The sequence below is a fragment of the Rousettus aegyptiacus genome, unplaced genomic scaffold, assembly GCF_014176215.1.
Source record: "Rousettus aegyptiacus isolate mRouAeg1 unplaced genomic scaffold, mRouAeg1.p scaffold_m13_p_7, whole genome shotgun sequence".
In the NCBI taxonomy this organism is placed as follows: domain Eukaryota; kingdom Metazoa; phylum Chordata; class Mammalia; order Chiroptera; family Pteropodidae; genus Rousettus; species Rousettus aegyptiacus.
In genome coordinates this window covers 44,450,912-44,473,281 of record NW_023416310.1, presented here as the reverse complement: position 1 = coordinate 44,473,281, position 22,370 = coordinate 44,450,912, and the positions used below count along the sequence as shown (strand labels likewise).

Here is a 22,370-nt window from a genome sequence, read left to right as displayed (position 1 = left end):
CCTACAATGTATAAAATGTCTCATTTTTCAGGCCAACCTGTTTAAGAGTTAATGATCTTAAAATCCCAACTATGGAATTCTTATATTCTCTTCAGGCAGTAATGGCTTTCCCACGACCAAAACTGCAAGGCAGAAATAAACACTCCTTCATAACCCAAATATAAGTAGTGCTGGGAACTGTTCCATTGGACTTTGTTGTAGATTTTTTTTTTTTTTTTTTTTAAGAATTGCTTGTTACACACAATTGCTGGGCAAACTACAGTCTTAGAGAGTTGAAATGCCCATGTTTTAGAAATCAGTTGATGTGAAAGATCCCTGATATCTGACTCAGTTACTTAAGTCCTAACTCAAATGCAATTGCATCCCGGAAGATTTCCATGGGCCAGCCAGGTGTGGAGGATTCAGGCTCCTTCTTGGGATTTTGTGCCTTGGTTCCACAAATATAAATCTCAAAATATTTGGAATTCAAGTAGCCTCCCGGGAATTCTGCTCGAACACAGTCTACGGCATTCTGTGCTTGAAGATTCAACACGCCTGCGTTCATCGAGATTAGGGTCCATACCTTCCCACACCACTTTCTGACTTGGCTTTGAAAAGGGCTCCCCAGACCTACGAAGGCAAAGCCACTGTTTCTTACAATACATTTTTTTACGCCTTCTCCAGCGTTCGGAACTGGCGAGAAGTCAGCAACTTTCTGCGATGTTGTACTCATTGTGTGCTCCCAGCAAGGGATTTGCATGGGGCCCAGGGTTGCCCTCGGATTACCATTCCCTTATGTCCAAGGCAAAGAATAGGAGCAAAATAAGTACTCTGAGTCTCATTCTAATTTGTTTGCTGAAATACATTCTTTTGTGTTTATGTGAGTTTCCAAACCTCCCTGTGGTTAAGCTCCTTAGAAAACACAGGCTCTTTCCATTAGCCACATGTACACCAGAGTCAGAAAGAATCGAGTGGGCCAAATTGAATTTAAATTGTTCCCACTTTTGCACATGGATTAGAATAAAACGAAAGGGAAAAAAAAAAGAGCTCAGAGTTGGAATCATCACCCAGGAGTCTTTTAAAGCTGGAAGAGCAGAGTTGCTCTATGGATGGAAATTATAAAACTGTCAGTCCCGCTTTTCCTTAGCCCCACCCAGCTGATGTCACTGATGTCCTCAGTGACCCACCCAGGTCCCCAGCGAATTCTGAAGAGTATGGCAGCCTCAGGCACCACTAAGGGGGACCAGCAATTAGTTCTGCCATCCAAGGCCCTGAGTTCGTTGGCCCCCTCTCCATGCTCCCCAGTTTCTTTCTTGGCCTTCCTCTCCTACCTCCTAATCTCATGCTGTGCCCTGACTGGCTGGACCCAGCTCAGGCCTTCAGCCCTGACCCTCCTGTTACTGACTCGGGTCATGGCCAAGCCTCCCTCCGGCTCAAAAAGCTTGACCTCAACTCTTGCTTTTATTCCAGCTTCTTTGGACACCAGTCCAGACTCAAAGCAAGCCACAAAGCACTGTACTTTGAGTATGAGGCTACTCAACCTGACCCTGTTCGTGTCATGGAGAACTCAGCCCTGGAATGCCCGGCCCCACCCTACTGACTTGTTAACATCTCCCCTTCAGTTAATGTAACCCATGGTTATGATAACAATCACTTTTTAAGCTATAGAATGCAACCCATTAGTGACTTGGGAAATCAGTTTGGTGGGATTTTGCCAACATTTTTAAAAAAATGAAATAGAACAAAAAATGTCAGGATATATTGCATACTGTAACAGAAAGGAATGCTTTGTGAAACTTTTGGTCAATTATGTGTAAGTAATGTATATATATATTATATCAAGATGTAAATTGTAATTTTTTCTTGTGGATCAAGATAAGAAAAGATATAGCAAAATATGTACTCCTCTTACCTCCAGTAATTCCCTTTTTCTAGACACACACATGTGCTTACACACACATACACACACACACACACACACACACACACACACACACACATACCAGAAAAGTCTAAAACACATTTTCTGATATCAACTATTGGTATTTTGGGTGCAAATTCAACATAAAATCGTTGTTGTTGTTGTGGTGGTGGTGGTGGTTGTTGTTAAGAAAACAGAAAATTGGTTAGCTGCCCCAAAGGTATTTCCCATAATTGCAATGCACACCAAGATGTGATAAATGAGACCTATGTGTCACCGGCCAAAGCCAACAATGTGATCTGTGGATGACCACCCGGCGACCACGACCAGACAAGGGATGGTACTGTGGCTACCAGAAAAGTCAGAGGCCACGTTCATGTACATGCCACAAGGAAACAATAAGCCTCCCCTCAACGACACAGCCCTAAGAGCGAGAGAAGTGGCAGGGAATGGGGGGTGGGGGGTGGGAGGGAGGCTAAACAAAATTAGAATAATTTGCTGAGTATTTAAATGCTTGCATTGGGCTAAGATTTCCAGCTAGGAAGAAAGTCGCCTGCTCTTCTCTCCACGCTTGTACCCAGCAGGATGGTCTTTTGAGGATAAGCAAAGCAGCTTTAAATTATTTTCTATGTATCTGAGTATAGTACGAATACATTTTTTCTACCCTTACACACATATAATTACTGGATTTCTTTATACAAGAATTTTAAAAACTCCTAATAGTAGACTTTCTGGGTTAAAATTTATACAAATGTGAGACTCGATAGCCATGACCAACCAAACTCCCCCCAGAAATGTGGGGTAATTTACTCAGTGTTTGTAAGTGCTGGTGCTGGGGTGGGACCAGCACTTACAAACACTGACTTGGTGGCTGATAGGAGTTCAAATTCCTATTCTTCCACTACTAGTGTGACATTTGAACAAGACGTTTCACTTTCTTATACTTCAGCTTCCTCTTGTATGCAATGGAGGTAATAGTACCTACCTCTTAAGAATTGTTTCGAGCATTAAGTCCAATATTTGTAAGGCACCAAGCATCCTATCCTGCTTGGCACACAGCAACCAGGCAGGACACGGTAGCTGCTGTAACTCACTTCCCACTCTCATGATTATTAAACTCCTAAGAGCAAGATATGAAATGCTCATTTTCTAACCTTTCACCCACATTCTTGATTAACTGTCTGAAATAGCTATAAGTTTTGTAAGTGAAAGTGGATTTTCATTATAGTTTTTATGTGGATGCATTTAATTATAAGCCATAATTTTTTTTTCATATTTATTGTTCGTTTGATTTTCCTTGTTTTCAAAACACTGAATGTCAGTTAGGACAACATGCATAATAGCAGAACCCAGTGCGAAATGAAAACACAGGGCCTCTTGTACAAAAATTATTAGGAAATTCAAGATGTGACAGCAGAGCATTAAACTAAGTGCGGGTCCCTGGGTAACTGTTGACCTTGGTATCAAGATTCTTTGCCCATTTTCTATTGGGGTGGCGAATGTTTTCTTAGTCCAGGAGTCAGTAAACGTTTTCTGTAGAGGTCCAGACAGTAAATATTTTAGGCTCTGAAGGCTATACGGTCACCTTTGCAAATACTCAACTCTGCTGCTGCAGCACAAAAGTAGCCATTGATAGTAACTGAATAAAACTTTATTACAAAAACAGTCTGCAGACCACAATTTGCCATCCTGTCCTAGACAGTCACTTTCATTCAGTCTTCCTAGTGACAAGATAATGTAAAAATCTATGTGCTTTTTTTCCTGATGGCTGAAGTTTTAGTGTACTTTCACCATTCATTTCCTGTTATTTATTGCTGAGAATGTGGACTGGAAAAATTGTGCCTGGGGATACATATGGAGGCATTCTTTGTGACCTAATAAATATTTCATGGACATTTGAAAGGAAAGTTTATTCTCTATGGGGTATAGGGTTGAAAATATATTTATTAAATCAACCTCATTAATTATTATTCATATCCTCCATATCCTTTGAACATTTAAGTATTCAGAGAGACGTCTTTTCAGGTTCTTTTGAGGAAATAGTTTGGTTTTCATCTTTGGTGTTCGAAATAAATGTGAGTTATCATAATACATTTCCTAAATACTGAAGCACTCTTACATTCCTAGGATAAATTTTACTTGGTCTGGGTGTATTATTCTTTATTATACTGTACGTTTTGTTTTAATGGTATTTGATTTCAGATTTAAAATTTTTATTGAAATTTAGTCAGAAGTTTGGATATGAATGTGTTATCTTTGGTGGATATTGACATTAGATATAGGCTAGCTTCCTAAGGTAAATTAAGAAACTTCATCTTTTTCTATTTGCTGGAAGAGTTTAACTAATACTGAAATTTTCTGTTCTATGAATATGTGAAACAACTTTCCATGAAACCAACTGGTCTGAAACCAAAAGACCTATTCACAAGGACAAATTATTCCCTCTCAAATGTCCAGATTTTATTGGAAGGGGAAAAATCAGAAAGACTGAGCATTTTGTCCAAAGGGATTTAAAAAAAAATCACCACATCAGATGGCTTTATCACTTGGGTTCAAAATTTAGAGATTTCCATCCCTCCTACTCTCCAGTGGATGGACTTGGGAGAAAAAAGAGGAGTTTGGAAGCTACAAGTAAACTACATTTTTTTTTTTGTATACGTGACTATAGTACAAGTAATTTTTTTCTATCCTGCATAAAAACTTATGCTTTTTACTTTCTTTTTCGAGAATGCAGTTTTAAAGTTTTAATTTTGCTGTATAACCTCACTGATATTTGATAACAGTTACTGTGACTTAACAACTTTTCTGAGGCCATTACTTCTGTTTCTTTTATACCATGTCTTTTTCTTATACTTTATTTCCAGTACATTTTCCATTTTGATGTCAATATTTTCAAGTGATTTAAAATTTTTTTATTATTTATTATTATTTATGCCTACAGCACCTGGTCTTCCTAGGTGGTCTCCCATCCAAATACTAACCAGGCCCAACCCTGCTTAGCTTCTGAGATCAGACATTGGGCTTGTTCAGGGTGGCATGGCCATAGACCATGGACTGTGGCTCCACTGGGACATGAACCCAGGACCTTCTGTGTGTACAGCAGACATGCTAAGTGCTACACTATAGACTCATGTCCTCAAGTGATTTTTTTTCAATATGGGTATGTTATACATTTAAAATTTTTGTGTGACTGAGGAAGCCTAGGTAGGGAATTTAAATATCACATTTTACTTAAGACTCTATAATTATTAAGGTCTTTTTTTTTTTTTTTTTTTTTTAGCATTTAATGTTGTAAACTAAAGCAAATGAGTTTTTTTCTTTATGGGAGAAGGGATGCTTATGTTTTTTTTTTTTTCTTTTGAGAAAAATATAAACATTTCTAATCTAATTTAATAATTTATCTAAGATTGCATAAGTTGTAGATCTTTTAAAAAATTAATTAGGCTGAATACTTGGTAAGTTCTCTAGATCTGAAGACTAACCTTTCTTCAGCTCGGAAAAAATGATCTTTTATTGTATCTCTTATAAATGTCCTCTTCTCTTTCTAGAACTTTTATCATGTATATATTGGATATAGTATTCCTGGACTTTGTATTACTTATCCCTTTTCTCATAATTTTAATGTCTATATCCTTTCTCCTTGAGTTCTGGGAAAAGTTTCTCTAACTGTCTTCTGAAGAACTGGACTTACTTTCTGTAGGATTCAGTGTGGTCATTGCTTCCAACGGATATTCAGAAACAGCATATTTTCTCTTCAAAAGCTTATTTTCCACTTGCTCCTTTCTCATGACAGACTGTTTCCTTTTGTTGATGCAATATCATTTCAAAATTTATGGAAAATACTAATTACTCATATATTTACTTAAATGGCTTCAATGGTCATTGCCACTTCTTGTATATAAAATTATTTATAAAATTATTTATAATTATAGAGTCTTAAGTAAAATGTGATATTTAAATTCCCTACCTAGGCTTCCTCAGACATACAAAAATTTTTAAATCATATTTAAAAAAATTTTAAAAACAGTTCACTATTTTAGGTAATTTCTTACAGAAAATTATTCTTACTTCCCCTTTTAGATGACTCCATATCTACTTGAAAATGGCTTTCCATTTTCTTCATATGTAAGTGACACCTTGGCTGGATATAACATTTTAGGTCATAAATTTATCCATCAAAATTCTTCATCGTTTAATATTTCAGAGCTTTTGTAGGCAACCTGTGTCTTTTCCCACTCGTAAGTCTTCTTTTGTTTTTGAAATTATAAATTCTCACCATGAAGTGTCTAAGGATTAGTCTCTTTTAATTAAATAATTGTGATTGTTACTTGAGTAGCCTATTTAATCTTCATTTTCAGGTTTTTCTTAAATCAGAAAAGTTCTCTTTTATTAAACCTTTAAATATTTCTTCTAAACTATTCTTTAACAACCCAAATTGTCTGGTCTATTGGATACCTATTTTTGTCATTTTTTTTTTTTTTACTAAATTTGCTTTCATCACTTTCATCTAACTCAACTTCTATTCAAATTATGAGAATTTATCAAACATGTCTTCATTATTTATTTCATGTTCAGCATTATCGGTTCTGCTCTTTACTGTTGCTCAGGTGACTACATTTTTCCATATTATTTTATATTTCCTTAACTGTTCTAGGTTCTTTTTCTTCTCATTTTATATTTTATCTTGCTTCACAAAGTTCTTATTTTATTTAGCTTCATCGAAATCATAAAACATATAGGGCTAAGACTGACCTCTATTGCTATTGAAAATTCTATCTATAAGTAAGTTCTTCTACCTTTGGAATTTTGTTTAAACGCTTTAAGTTGCTAAGATTTTATATACCCTATTTTCATCTTTGATTATGAGAAGGTGTAACTGGGTCTGGTATTTGCTTCCCAAATATTATATATATTTACATTCTCTATATTAAAATTACATGTAATATATGTTATGTCATATATACATATAGATGCCATCATTTCACACGTATAAATTTCTGTAAGAACTGAGTCTGGGGGAGAGGAATGAATAGCTCAAGTAAGTTTATTTTACTGTTCCATCAGTTATGGGGGAGTGGGGAATGGAAAAGCTCCTCATCATTTCTCACAGAGGAATTTCATCCTTGCAAGGTTTGTATATTTGTTTTAGACACAGTTACACCAATGCCAGCTTGCCATATGTAGGATTTTTTGGCCCTGTTCCTACTGTAGGCTCACATCATGCTGTACCTGACCTATGCATCCACATAATCAAAGGCAGAACTCTGCTGTTTCCCTGGAGGCCCAGAATCTGTGGGGGGCGGGACTCAGTAATGCTGGACAGAACCACTGTCATTAAGATGCACGGTGCTCGTGGTCTCTTCTTTTGTGGTATGGTGGTATGACTGCCCCTTTGATTATGCAGTGCGGCTGCCTCTGCATGATGCTGACACACTATGGCAGCAGGGCTGAAGGAGACGGTTCTCATCCCTATTATGTCCCACTCTTTACTTCAACCTCACTTCCAGATTTGGGGTTGTTCTTGGGGGGCTCCTCTAGAATCTTTCCTACATTTTTTTTACAATTTGACAACAGAGTTGAAATTGAAAGTTCAACACTCTGATTGACCTCCTTCAAACTCAGTCCATCTACTTCATTTCTAATGGAATTTCTTACAAATGTGTTACATGGCAGCTTAACTGGCTTTGGTCTTCAGACCTGAGGCAGGCTCCCTCCAGGAGACTCCTTAAGACTTTTTTTTTTTGGGGGGGGGGTTGGGGGAGCAGTTTTAGATGATAGTGGGAGAGGCAGAGAAGGAGAAGCTATGTTCAGCTTTTTTTTCAGAAGTCAAAAAAAAACTTTCTTTCCTTTCTCATCTCCCACTAAGCATCTCAGATCATTAAATTTTAGTTTCTGCAATTCCGATGTCTTGAAAATGTACTTCCAAAAGTCACAATGCCTTTATTTTTACTAAGGCATATGGCCTCTCTCAGTCTTTTCTTGCTGAATGTATTTACAGTATCCACAATATAAGATAATATTTAACGATTCAGCAAACTTCTTTTGAATGCCTGGTAGGTCCTTTAGAATCTAAAAAGATTAATAATTACAACACATTTATTGCGTACTTACTATTTATCGAGTACTTATTGCGCATGGCAATCCTATGTGAAAACACTCTTACTTCCTTTTTACAGATGCGGAAAGTGAGTTCACAAAGAGCTTAAGTAACTTGCTCAGGGACACACAACTAATAAGTGGTAGGACTGGGATATGAACTCTGGTGCTCTAGGCCTGGTGTTCACACTCTTAGTCCAAACACGAAGCTCATACAGTCTCCTTTCTGGTGTTCGAACCTGTGCTCTTAACACCTATGCAACCCTGCCACCCCTGGAGGGGTCAGGACATGGACAATTGCAATTCATGATGTTAAGTGCGAAGACAGTGAGATGGACTAGAGAATTTTCACAAATCGTTATGGGAATTTGGGAGTGGGGATACCAAGAAGATCTTAAAATTAGGGTACCTGAATGGAATCAGGAGCGCTGAACTGGTTGCTAACTTTAATGGAATAAAGTTTACGAGGGGCTTTACCTGTTTGGCCTTTAATCCTTTCCCTTTTTCTTCATTTATGTTGTCCTTCATGTCAGTTAATAATCAGGATGACTGTATAATTGAAAATCCAATCAGAAATTCTTTCAAGAATAAAATAGGAAGCTATTAATAATATTACTGGGACAACGAGCATAGGCTAGGAATGTCCTGGCCAATGGCATTTTGTATTTCCTTTACCTTATTATTATTTATTATTGTGACTGGTGTATAGTTACAGTTAGAATACTTCACATTTATTTGCTATATAATTTCCATGACACTAATATTTGCATTATCTTTTATGTCAGGAACGATGGCACGATGACTGATTCTGATTATAATCTTTTCGTCACCAAGATATTGGGAAAGCCCTCTTCTGGGTAGTTCCTACAGGTACTTATTAATTGAAGCCATATATGGTTGAGCATCAGAGTTTGAGGAAAAGATGATAAGGTCACTAAATACGACCCCTGAGGAAAAACACTAAGGGTTATCCCTCTTTATCTCTTGATAATGAAGTACCGTCTGCTTATCAGGGGACAGGAGTTGTTATAAGGTTGAGGAATTCTGAACGAGGAAGGGATTTAAAATGACATAATGTAGAGAGGTGATTATTATTCTTAATTTTTCTTACCCCAGGAAGCCCAAAAGCAGTGATGGGAGGGGACCAAGTACCAATAATCATCTCAAAGGGTAAGAGGGCATCACCTATGTGAAGACAGGGGTGATAATAAAGGGCATTACAGCTAAAGGCAGGAGCAGGCATGGGTTAGTTCAGCTGACTGCATAGTGCAGTTTTGTTGGGAATTACAGGGGTAGAGGTGTGGAAAGAGATAGAGTTAGGGAAATACACAGTGGCCTGAGCAATAAGGCTCTTGAATACCTTGCTAAGAAATTTCCATTTTCTCCTAAAAGAGCTCTGGATGTGTTTAAAGGTCAAAGGGGTAGGGGATATAATGTCAAGATTAGATTTGTATTCTAAAAAGGTCAATTTGATGCCAGTATTGAGAGAACAGGGTGGATGGAAGGGTAGAGAAAGGATAGAAAGAGACCAATTTAGAGAAGGTTGTAGTGACTTGGGCGAGAAATGGCCTGCACTAGGAACCAAGGCAGTGACACAGCAAAGAATGGCGTAGACGCAGTAGAAATGTGGGTGCAGGCATTGTCAGGCCTGGCAGTCTGAGGAAGAGGGTTACTACTAGATCTTTGGCTTAAGTGGCTGGACTTATGGTGAGGTCATCACCAGGACTAGAAATAGAGGAACAAGGCATTTTAGGGGAAAATGTCCAGCTGATCGTCCTCCCATTGAAATTCTCTCTCTCTTGTCTCAGAGGTACCATTCTTCACTGGTTCTCCTTCGACTATTGTGGCAACTTTCCCTCAGCTCTGTGGAGTTTCTTCACACCCAGACATTCCTCTTGGTAATTCCTGGACCCTGGCCATCTTCCTCATTAAATTCCATCTCTTCTTGACATTTCTTATTCTCGGTACCTTGATATTATCTCAACATTATTTATTATCCATACCACATTTTCAGCTGCTGCCCTTGGGCTAACAACACTCAGGCTTTATTTTCAGTTCCAGTATAAATTCAACTGCCTACTCAACATCTCCACCCAAATATCTCCCATGTTCAGACTCAACACGTCCACACCAAACTTCTCTTATCTTCCAAAAACTACTCCTTATCCTTGTAACTTTTTCTTCTTCCATTCACACCCATCCAGTTGCTCATCAAGTCCTGTTGCTTCTCATTACATGAGCTCTTGATTTCGTTCTTCTTCCCTCATTCCCCCATAAGAATAAGCGACGTCTATGTAAAATAAAAAATATATTTAATATGTACATAAGCTTGCCACTTTCATCCTTAAAAACATTTAATCCCATAATCTATTGCCGATATGAAAAAAATCCACTCTTTCTAGATTCTTTTCATGTCACTCGCCCTGTCATGCTTACATCACAAACAGTATGTAGCACTTTGTTCTCTATGTTGCTCCTTTGCCAGCAATGTTTTCCCTTATTTTGTCACTTGACAAAATCCTGCTCAACGTTCAAGTTCCAGATCCAAAGTCACCACCTCTGTTAAGTCTCTTAAGCTTCCCTCACCTCAACCAAAATGAATTATTTTACCAACTCTGTTTCCCTAACCCTTTGACTAAACTGTGAAATCCTTGAGAGCCAGGGCCATGTCTTAGGTATTTTGTAATTCCATAAATTTAGCATAGTTTGATAAGTATGGAATTGAGTTGATATATTCCTTCCACCAGTCAGGTAGTCCTGCTTGGAATCTAGAGAGATGTTTTTTGTTAAAGGACCACATCCTCTTTCTCTAGGGACACTCACATACCAAATGTTTTGTTAAAAGTTTTAATGTAATATTATTTTATCTTTAAAACACTCCCTCCAGGCAGAAATTTAATGCCTCTTTTATTGATGAGAAGCCTGAAGTTCAGAGATGCTAAATAAAAGGTCACAAAGCTTGGTAAAGAGCTGAAGTGGTATTTGAAGCTGGAGATGCCTGATTCCAAAATCAGGTCTCTTAACCCCTGTTCCCAAGCTTCGGTTCACTCCTATGAGGCACTGTGGCCCATTTTATGCATGGAGTCTTGACAGGAAGGGAACAAAGGACTGTCCTAGCAGACACCTTGGCTCATGTGTGTTTGCACACATAGCAAGACTTGGCAACCCTGAAGGACAAAACATGGCTTATCTGTGACCTTTGCTCTTCTTCCTCCATACCACCATTTAAAATAAGAACTCTGCTTGGTGTTGGTTTTTGAGGTGTCTGCTGCCTCAGCTACATCCTCAACATGGAGAAGAAAGGCCATCATTATGGGGCAGCCTTTCTTGTCTTCCTGTTCAGTCTCAGGGAGATTGTGGGAGGAAGAAAACCACATCAAAATCACCTGGGAAACTTTCCCAAAATATGCATGCCTTCCTTGGCTCCCTGTGGTTCTGATCTGGCCTCTGGTTAAGAACCACTAGTTTAGCATGTTCATTTCCAAGGTCTACAATTTCTACCAGTCCTCTTATCACGAAAACCCCCCCTTTCTTCCTCTAGACAAATGCTCCTCCTGCTCACATACCAAATGCAATCCTGGGATGCTAGGATCAGCATCGTTGGCATGTCTTGCTGTATCCTGCAGTCTTTCAGTTAGGGATTCTCAATGCCATCTCACAAGAGGGCATTTAGATATAAATGCAGGGGCATTTATTTATTGGTTATCACACTGACTAAGTAGGCTAATGATGACATTTATACAGTAGGGATCAGAAATGTTAAGCATCTTACGGTCCTACACAGTGAAAAACTGTCCCACTGAAAATGCCAGCAGCACCCCCATTGAGAAACACATTTGGTTGGAGTCCAAATACTCTTGATTCAAATTCTGCAATAAACAGGCATCCTCTCAGCTCAGCTGCTACACTGTTCCAGCGGCTGCTCTCCCTTCCCGGCCTTTCAAATTCCTTCGTGTTCCACAAATTATGGACAAAGAGATTCTTAGCTTTCCGATATATTCATGTAATACTTAGGTAGCAAGGAAGCATGCCTAGTTTCTATTTCTACCTTTTATTTAATCTAATTAAACCTTTGTCCACTGTGCTATTTCATCTAAAGTATGGGAGGAATGAGGAAGGGAGGAAAAGAACAGGAGCCATCACTGCCTCATGGGCAGATCTGAACTGTCATGTCTGATAGTAATTCCAGGCTGATGAATATATGTAAGACTTAGAACTCCAAACTGACTCTTTTCCGCAAGCCTTATCTCTTTACCCTCTCTCAGTATAATCACATGCCTACAGTAAAGGCTTTTAATGCCCACCCATGTCTGGGTTTCCTCTCTATTTAAATACATGGGAGGATGACATTTTTTTCATCATCTGTCCATGTGACTACTTCTGGCCAATGGTTTGTGAGCAGAAGGATGCATGTCAGTTCTGGCTGGAGCATTTCATTGCCAGCCAGGGACCTTCTGGCATTTTCTTCCCTTGTAGCTGTGATGGTGGAAGTAGGTGTTAAGAAGGAGTTTCCACCAGCCTGGCTCCCAGTACAACTAATGAGCAAAGGCCCTGCTGACCCTCATCAGACATGTAGCGTAGGCAGATTATAAACATAGGCTGGTGCCTTTGTTGTTTCGTGTCACTAAGATTTTGAGAATTATTTGTTACCGCAGCATAACCTAACCTACCCTGATTGATTCAATGTTCTTTTGCATGTTAACATTCTTTTCATCTTTGTGCGTAGATTATGAGTCAGAGGCTTGGGTCTGAAGCTGAGTTTCACCACTTAGAGTGACCTTGGCTAACCTTTCTAAACCTCAGTGTCTTCATGTGTCAAATGGTGATCATGACTGTATTGACCTTATGTGGTTGTAAAGACTAACCGAGATCATACAGGCAAAGTGCTTGTGTCTGGAAGGTAACAAGGGTTCATTAAATGTTATTTCTTCTTGGTATTGATCTAAAATTTGCTCTGCCTTCCCCCTGCCCCAAATTAAAGTTGTAGCCTTTAGCTTTGGCTGCCTGGAGTCCTTCTAATGTCCTTCTGCCTAAAAAGCAAAAAGTCTGAGACAGCTTCCTGCTTCTATTATTTCCTCACAGCTCCCAGAACAGGACATTGGTTGCAATAGCATTGTGTTATCCATGCCTTTAATGGATTACACATTTGTGATTGGAATTGAGAAGAAATTTATGCCAAATTGAAGAAATCTAATTCCTTTTTTCAGTATGAACCTGGCTGGTATGTCTGAGAAACATGTCAGGAAATGTTCAAATACCCATTCTGCCTTTTGTTGCTTAGTAATGGCTGGGAGAGGCGAAATCCAGTCAGTTGGCCACACATCAAAAAGACACATATTCTAAGTTAGCATAAAGCAAATCTTATTTGCATTTAGGTGACAGTCAAGTCTCACAAAGGGATACTAGAGTTTGTTCCTGGACCACTGGGCGTCCGTTAGCATTTGATGATAATTACAGGTTATCTTGGGACTGGTGGCTTCCTCCAACACTCCTGGATTCTATTCTCAGCTTGACGCTGAGTGTTACCAGGTCTCCATAGCTAAGGAAACGAGAGGTAATTACTTGGCTGACCCAGACAGAAACACAAAACAAAACAAAACACTTTTGCCTTATTTAATTTTTGACCCATATGCCAAGTCTTTCAATTTGTAGGCAGTTCTACTGACTATAAGTCCTCTCCAAACCTGGAATCTAACTGGAGGAACATTTAAAACCAACCACAGAATTCATTTCAATACAAAAAAAAAAAAAAGACATTCCTGGCCTCTGAAAAACACTTCTTTTTCCTGATGCCTCTTCGAATTATTATTGTAACATTTTCAAGGTACCTTCTAATGGACTCTGTTTCCCTTATCAGGGCCAATGTTGCATTTTCCTTACTGGAAACCTTGTTCCAAAACATATCTGAAAACAAGTTACATTTGCATGTTTTAACACATCTGCAGAGCTCAATGTCCCTTTTTCATCAGGTTCAACCTGAACAAATTATTATTTATTGGACCTTTAAGTGTGTCCTGATAAGATACCTCTAGAGCCCTATCCATCAGTTAACCCCCAGATCTCTGAAGTATCTCTGTGGGCTGCAGGATGTTGGAGTCCCTGAAACTTTCAGGAAAGGATAGCTGATTTAAGAGTAGAACAGTAGTTCTTCAATTAAGTAACCTTAATTGCTGTATGCACCATCATTTACTGAAACTCTGATGCAGGGATTTTTAATTCCTGGAATCCACCCAGTTCCTCTTGTTGTATTGACATGTGCTTCCCATTATAGCCCAACTGCCCAGGGCAGTGATGAGTGGAAAGAGCTGGGCTGGGAGTCAGGCGCAGACATCGTCCCAGCTCTGTCATGATCTCATCCTAGGTTCCTGGGTAGGTCACTTCATCTAGTGGGTTGACAAAGATTGAGCAGTTTTCTCATCTGTAAGTTAGGGACAGTAGTGTTTGCTCTATCTACCAAGAAAGGTTGTCTTTGGGGCAGTTGTGAGATGGCATAAGTGTTGGGAGATTTTAGTTCTAGTACTAAAGATTTCTTTTCTAAGTTAGAGGTTTGGAATCCAGAAGGTATTTTTCCTGAAAAACAATACTATACCTGGTATAGCGGCCCTGGTTCTATACCTGGTTCCCAGCCAAGTGCTAGAAAAATCTGTTTAACGACCGTGACCCTGATATAACACATAATAATGATCAATAAAGATCACCACCACCATGGGATCATCCAATTGTGGTTCCTGGGTCCTGGGGTTGGAACTCTAAGTGGCAGACGGCATCATTTGCATGGGGTAAAGAGAAAGAAAATTGGTGCTGGACAAAAAGGAAGTGGCAGAGGGAGGAGAACAGAGGCTTTAACAGAGGAGCACATGGTAAGCCTGCGGGGGCGGGGGGGGGGGACCTCTACAAATGCGGGGATTTACTGAGTGACAGGCTGTGGCTTTGGTGAGTCCTACGAGTAAAGCTTCAGTGCTTATGGGCACCCTCCAGCTCACGGCCTCCTCCTTTTCTTCTGCTCCCTAGACACTGTCCCACTTTGGAAGTCTTTAGGGCACACATCAATGTAATCAGTACTTCCCCGGGACTCGTGATGAAGAATCCCCTTTTTCCAGGTAAGTGACTAATAGATCTCTATAAAATAAACCAATAGATGATACCGAAGTATATGGTGTAATAACAGGAAGAGCCCTGTGAGAGAGAGGAAAGGTACGTTCATGTCTGTGGGTTGGTCAACTGGGAACATTAATCTTATAGGAGCTCCTGGAAGACTTAAAGGAGGCTCCTTGATTGTTTTTCTCCAGAGAGGGGCCTTTCCAAATCTGACTTTTCAAAGCCCTGATTGAATTCCCAGCAATCTACTTTTCCTGACTGTTAACTAGAAAAGCATGTTTAAATGAACATGAAATTCCATCGGTATAAAACCTTGGGAAGCTTGGTCCACCAACCCTGTCGCCAAAGCCGCTAATAATGCCCTATTGTGTTACTGTGGCAGGCTAGGTTGTCATTATGAAAGCTTCGCTCCTGGTTGAGAAAACATGACGTTCTATTAAATGCACAGTCTGGGTTCCTTCCAGGCCAGAGATGCATCCTGCTTAAAGCCGAAATGAGCTGAGATTTAATGTCATGGAAAAGGAGAGAACCATCCACTAGGGAAAAGGGAGTTGAGGGGTGGGGAGAAGAATGGTCAATCTAGTGTCCTGTGACCTGCTGGTTTCAGCTTGTAGACAGTATCTTAATAGCCAAAGGATCTTAGAAGCCCAAGGAAAAAACGAGTCAGCATTTTTTCCCCTTTCCACTCTGCTGTAGTTGGGTGCTGGACAGCACAGTTTGAGCAGGTTCTTTCTAGGACAGAAGACTATGTCTTTAGGGACCACCAAGGGTCCTGTTAGCCTTCGTGCCTTTTGGCCCATCCTCCAGCTCTGGGCTCCACAATCACATAAATTAGCCTGGAAGGAGATGGCAAGCTGGAGTTGTGCATGCTGTCATACCAAGTTCTAGCAAGGTTTTCATTCGGTACAAAAGTATCCCTCTCATCAAGCAATGGGACAACTAAAGGAAATCAGAGGACCCCACCTAAATGTAAAGGTAGGTGCCTTTAGAGGTCTTCCCACAATTTGTTTCCCAGAGAATTTTGGGGTCTCTGGTGTGCTGCAAAGAATCCTTTGGTGCATTTAGAAATTTATTCCAGGATTAAATATAAAAGAAGCAGCATCCTCTATAATCGCAAAGGACTGAGAGCTCAGCACGCTGGTTAGAGATCCTCCTCACACTTGAAATGATTTTTTAAAAACTCAAAGCAATTTATTTTTGTTGAATATAAAAGTAACATATGTTCAAGGTAAAATATTTTGAAAATCCAGAAAAGCATAAAAACAAAATGCAAAAATCTTATCTTCTAGAGAGAAATACAATTAGATATTGGGTAAACACACACACACACACACACACACACACACACATACATGTGTTTGTTTGGCTTTTTAACAAAGGTATAATTATAATGTATACATAATGTTTGGTGTTGGAATTTCACCTGAGTATATTATGAGCATTAAATGTTTTTCTTAAAATATCTCACAAACATGCATAGGATTCATATCCAATACTATACATTTATCATGCCTTACTCAATAAATCCCCTGTTGTTGGACATTTAGCTAATTTTCAGCTTTATTGTTATAAATAACACTGCTATACGTAGACATATAGGCATTTCTATGTTACTATCTTGGATTTTCTCTTTAGACATGGAATTGTAAGATGGAAAAGTAGAACCTCATTTTAAAAAAGCATTTGATACATGTTGCTCAATTATCTTCTTGTCTTTGCTATCCAGTATGGTAGCCACATGTGGCTATTTAAATTTAATCGAACTTAAATAAAACACTAGCCACATTTCAAGTGCTCAGTAACCACATAACACTAGTGACAACCATATTGGACAATGCAGATATATAACATTTCCACCATAACAAAGTTTTATCAAACAGCACAAGTCTAGAAAGACTGTACAAGTTTATATTTTCTTTAGTAAAACACGACAATGCCTCACAAGTTGACCAATACTAACTATTGTAATTCTTTAAAAATCTTTGCCAACTTAATTACATTTTGATTTTTCATTTCTTAGATTACTAGTAAAGTTGAATTTTTTTGTTTATTTATTGACTCATATATATCATGATTTACTTATATAATAAGCCTATTTTTTATTGGGGTGATCTTTTAAAAACTGGTTTAAAAAGAGTAATTTATATTGCAAAAGTTTGTGTAACTTGTTATGATCTTTTGTTGATGGCATTTTTTCACTTAGAGAAATTTAAACTTTTAATATATTTCAATCTTTTCATAGTTTTCTCTATTGTTTCTGCCCTGTTTTAAAAACTCTAAATCTAAGATTACAGTAATATTCATCTAAAATTTCTTTGAGTTCTCTAATAATTTCATTTTAAACATTTAAATTTTCAGTCCTGGAACTCATTCTGGTGTGTGCCATAAAATATAAATATAACCTTTTTCTTTTTCCATGTTACCAACCATTTGTCCAAGAATATTTTTTAAATTAATAAATTAATTCCCCACTGAGTTAAACTTTCATTAAATACTTCCATAGGCTTCCTTGGATCCATTTCTAGATTTTTCTATTCTTTCCACCTATCCTTTGACCTCTGCCATCCAGTTCTTATTAATTTGCTTTATATTACATTATAATATTTAAAGGTATTCTTCATTATTCTTTTCAGAAAATGTTTTGGCTCTTTTTGCCTGTTTTTTTTTTCTCTAACATATACCTAGAATCATTTTGTTAAATTCTTTTCACCACCAAAATAAATTCCTTCAGAACTTTGATTGAAAAGTTGAATTGAACTTATAAACTGACCTGAGAATTGGTTATCTCTACAATATGGAGTCACTACACTTAAGGACCTGGTGATTCTGTCCCTTTTTCCATGTTTTCCTGTGTATCCTTTTGAACTGGCTTTTTTTTTTTTTTTTTAACACAATGATGGACATCTCTGACTTTTCAGACAGTCTCTGAACCTGTGAGCTGGTGCTCCTTGCCACTAAAAGTAACAAAAGAAATTCCATTTCTTAGCATTAGAGTATATTTTCAGTATCCGCCTTCTTCTCATAAATCTGCGAGAAAGAGATCTCACTTTTTCATCCAAAGAATCTGCAGTTCAAAACAGCCTTTACGGAAAAATCAAACTCCAGGGGCAACTGCAAAGCACATTTGGTTTCTAGCTGGCCAGCTTATTTTGCAGGACTCTTTTTCCAACTCCCAAATACTTTCCAGTCTGTGAAATTCATCTCCCCACCACTGTAACAGCAAGCGCCTCTCCTGGCGCTGGGGAGCTCAAACAGTTTTAACGAGTATGGATCTTCTCTGAGGGGCTTTTTATTGTCGAAGCTGTTTTTTGTTTGTTTGTTTGTTTGTTTTTGTATATAGCATGGAGATTCCTTGAATGGCTGCGGCTTGGCAAATCTAAGGGGCTTTGGGAAGTGTTTAATTGGTCAGAGTTCAGATCTACCTTCAGCACAATCCCGAAGCACTATCCATTTTGGTAAGGAAACCGGGCTCCTGCGCCTCCCTGGTCGCCCACCAGTCAACTCGCCAAGCACTTGAATTTGCCTACATGAGGGGTTCTGAAGTCGAGGGGCTTTTGACCTAAAGGGGACTTTTAGCAACGTCCGGAGACATATTTTGTCACCGCTGCGGGACTGGGGGATGGGAGAGGGTGATGAGAGAGGAGGGGTGGTCCTCGTATCCCCACTGGCGGTGGTGGATTGAGACCCGGAATGTTGCTAAACACCCTACAATTGCACAAGATGGTCCTAGCGACAAAGAATTCCCCAGCCTAAAACTCAGCAGCGTCGAGGTTGAGAAATCTGCCTATACTTTTCTCTAACTGCCCAGTCAGCATGTATATTATTAGGAACAAAGGTAATGCATTGCGTAGGACAGCAATTTTTAAAAGTAGCGGAGTGACTTTAAACAGCCCACGCCTCTTACTTTATATGTGCGCGAAAGTTCTGCTTCTCCCAAGCAAGCCTTTCTCACCAAGGTTTCTACAACAAATGAGAAGGATTCACAAAACTGTAGTAGTAGGTTAACAGCATCCTCACATTCCCTAGCACTCTCCTCGATTACAGAAAGCAAGGCAGAAAAGAAGTTTGTCCCCGCAATAAGGAGCGACGCCTCCCCTACTGTCTCCCGCAGCAGAGAAGGATGCGGAGGCGCACTCTCCTGACAAAGGCGCAGCGCTGGGACCCGCGGCCGCCTCCCGCAGTTCTTCTTGGTCCCTGGACAGGCGTGCCTGTCCCAAAGCGACCCTGCCAACAAGCCCAGTCCGGGGAGAAAGCATCATCAGCTCAGCCCAGGGCGGAACAACTCACGGCACTTACTTGTCCAAAATGAAGTACAGGTCAAATCCCCCGTAGCAGGCTGGACCCCCTTCCTCCCTGCGGCCCCCATGCCCGGCGCAGATGAGCACAAAAGTGGCCAAAGAGAGACATCTGAAGCCAATGCCGAGGGCTTTCTGCTTCACGGTGGCCATGACCTGCAGCCCAGGGAGAAGATCCGGTCCTCTCCTTCCCACGCTCCTCGAACTCGCCAGGACCCTCAGGGATGCGCCATGCGAGGGGCCCTCCTCTCGGGCCCTTTATTCCCCCTCGCTCTCTTGAAACTCCCCGGAAGCAATTGTCTGGAGGAGTTCAAGGTTTTCCTTCTGGTTTCCGCTTCGATTCTGTTTCTAGGTTTCAGGTTTCAAGAATCCCAATACTGTACTCGGCTTTTTTTTAAAGGGGCTGCTCCTGACTCGGGCCGGCTGGCCGCTCGCAAGCCTGCGCTGAGGTTTTGCAGTTGAAGCAGGTCCGTCCCGACGGTTCTTTGTCCCAGATTTAAAATATTGTGGGGTGGGTTTTGAAATTGTTCTTGATTGGGGGAGTGTTTTGCCTTTCCTCCCTCCTCTTTACCCCCTTTCTTATTTTGTTGGGCGAAGAAAGTTCAAAGGATGCCACCTTGTGGCCGAAGAGGGAGAAAGCGCTCCTTGGCGTTCGCGGGGGCGTGACGATGCGGTTTCTTATTCTTTTTCTCACGCATCTTCCGCCTTTCCCCCATTACTTCTTTTCCATTTCTAATCCTCTCTTATTCTATAGCCTTTTTGTCCCTGTCCTTTCCTCTCCGGTCTTACATCTGTTGATGAGTTCACTGTAAACATTTGATAAGAACTTATTTCCTCCAAACACGGTGGCTTCCACCCAGACTGGCATCTTTGCAAACAAGCCGTTGTGCAAATTAAGCAGAGAAGAACGGGGGCTTTGTGAGCTGAATCATCCAAGCAACTTTACTGTACTCAGCGCAGATCACAAAACAGACTGTTGGGGTCCAGTTATGTGGCTGAGAACAGCATGAACAGTCCCACAGAGAAAGCCTCCTCCCTCTCTGCACGGAAGGCTGAGCATTCTAGACTACTTCCATCTCCAGATTTTAGAAATTCTGTGATCGCTCTTCTTTTCAGTCTGTGAACTTTGACTTTTTTCACCCTATCTTTGATGGAGGACAGATGTAAACAGCTTACAAGAGTATGGACCGTTCAAAGAGTTTGGAACTGGCAAGGAAATCTTGAGCTAGCCTTCCTATTATCATGTTAAAACTGAGAATTATATTTTGTTTTTAGGAAAAAAAATGATCTAATTCTATTTCTCAGACCTACTTGACCACAAAACTGTTCTCTTCAAGTAACATCTATGGACACCCATGCTTTGTGAATTACTGCTCTCATGAAAAAGTAATTAGGGGAGATTAAAACTCTAACCTGTGCAAGTCTTCCTTTTCTGTAACTTCTCCATCACCAAAGGATTGAAAACTCATTCTGGTCTCATTGAAGCTCTATAATGAGAAGGAAGGTGAGAAGATCTGTAAAAATTTAATGGCTTAATGAAAGCATGAAAACCAGAGGGAATTGGTTAGAAAAGGCAAGGTATATAAGATAGGAAAACATAGAGGAGAGAACATTTTTGAGTGACAGGGTTGGCAAAGAATAGGAAAGGACTTGAATGTAGAATAAGATTTGTGGGATGGGAGGAATCAGGAAACATTAAGAATGCCTTCTCGAAGAAAAAGAACAAATTAATCAAAAACAGACTCACAAATATAGAGGACAATTTGGTGACAGACAGAGGGGAGGGAGATTGGGAGGCTGGGAGAATGGGTTGAAGGGTTAAAGAAGTACAAATTAGTAGTTGATAGTTGGGCATGGCCATGGGGAGCATGACAGAGGGAATGCAGTTAGCATTAATATGATGACTAAGTGGAGGGCCCGGGAAGGAAGGGAGCAATTGGGGGGATCGTTTTATGAACATTATAGATGTGTAACCAATGTACTATATACTTGAATCTAACTTTTACATAAATATATTTAAACAAAAAATGCCTTCTCTCACTTTCATGGCCTACAGATGTTTTAGGTCCTTTAGAGTTTGGGTGACAGAGGAAAGTCTCAGAGCTTTGCAGACAAAACTGTTTAGGAAGTTAGTGTAGAAGGGAATCAGAAATGTTCTGATAGAGCTCTTCAGAGTTGGAGACACCATTATTAAAAACAGGTGAGGGCACAGCTTCCAAAGGGGGAAGGAAATTCAATATGAAACCAAGTTATGGGGAAGGGGAGTGAGTAGAAGAGGCTCCTCTGAGACAAAGATGATGCTTAAGAGGACAGAGGGGTAATTAAAGAGATTCAGACGTTTGAATGTCCATGCTGCCTCCTCCTTCTTCCAATATTTTAGAAAGAGATTTATTAATACAAGTTGATCATCTCTAGATCTTAAATTGGCTTTATCTTCTTCACCCTTTAGCCCAGAGAAACCTACTGCAGGGTTTTGTGCCAGACTCACTCACTGTGAGGAGGTGTCTTTCAAATATGCCCATGAAGTTACCTTGACATTGAGCTATGGAGATATGGTCATTCCATAAGAAGGTTGAAGTAGAATGAAAATATCCAGAGTCTATAATGGGGTAAATGAAGCCCCTGGTTTGATTCTAACATGGTGGCTAAGCTGGTATGCAGGAGGAGAATTAGAAATAGGTTCTTTGGTTATTGGGATGTAGCTGTCCTATAATTACCACATGTAGAGACAAGAGAGAGGAGGATCAGTCACCTGAGGCTAGAAGACTTGGGAAGAGTCTTCAATGGGTTTCTGCTAGTATTTCTTATATTAATTTTACAACTCAGAGATATCCAAGTATCAAGATCCCCTTATGCAAATGTTACTATCTTTTCAAAGGACCACTCAGTCCTCTGATTGGACTGAGGATATCCAAGCTTCTAATCACTTCCAAGCACCCCAGTGTTCTGGAAAAGATTAATTGGCCTTCCCAAGGTCCATA

At 39.8% G+C, this 22,370-nt stretch overlaps 1 protein-coding gene and 1 pseudogene across 3 annotated transcripts in view; both read right to left on the bottom strand.

The window, feature by feature from the left end:
- ANTXR1 (ANTXR cell adhesion molecule 1) overlaps positions 1-19,891 on the bottom strand; it is a 201,201-nt gene extending 181,310 nt beyond the window's left edge. For 2 of the 3 annotated variants that reach the window (XM_016128442.2, XM_036225087.1), the window contains exon 1: positions 19,391-19,890. In XM_016128442.2, coding sequence (XP_015983928.2) covers positions 19,391-19,542 — 152 coding nt within the window. In that variant the 5' untranslated portion in view covers positions 19,543-19,890. Of the gene's footprint in view, positions 1-19,390 lie in introns of all 3 variants that reach the window. The other variant, XM_036225088.1, reaches the window with a different exon arrangement.
- On the bottom strand, positions 4,833-4,948 carry LOC118606314 (annotated as a pseudogene).
- Positions 19,892-22,370: the final 2,479 nt, after the last annotated feature.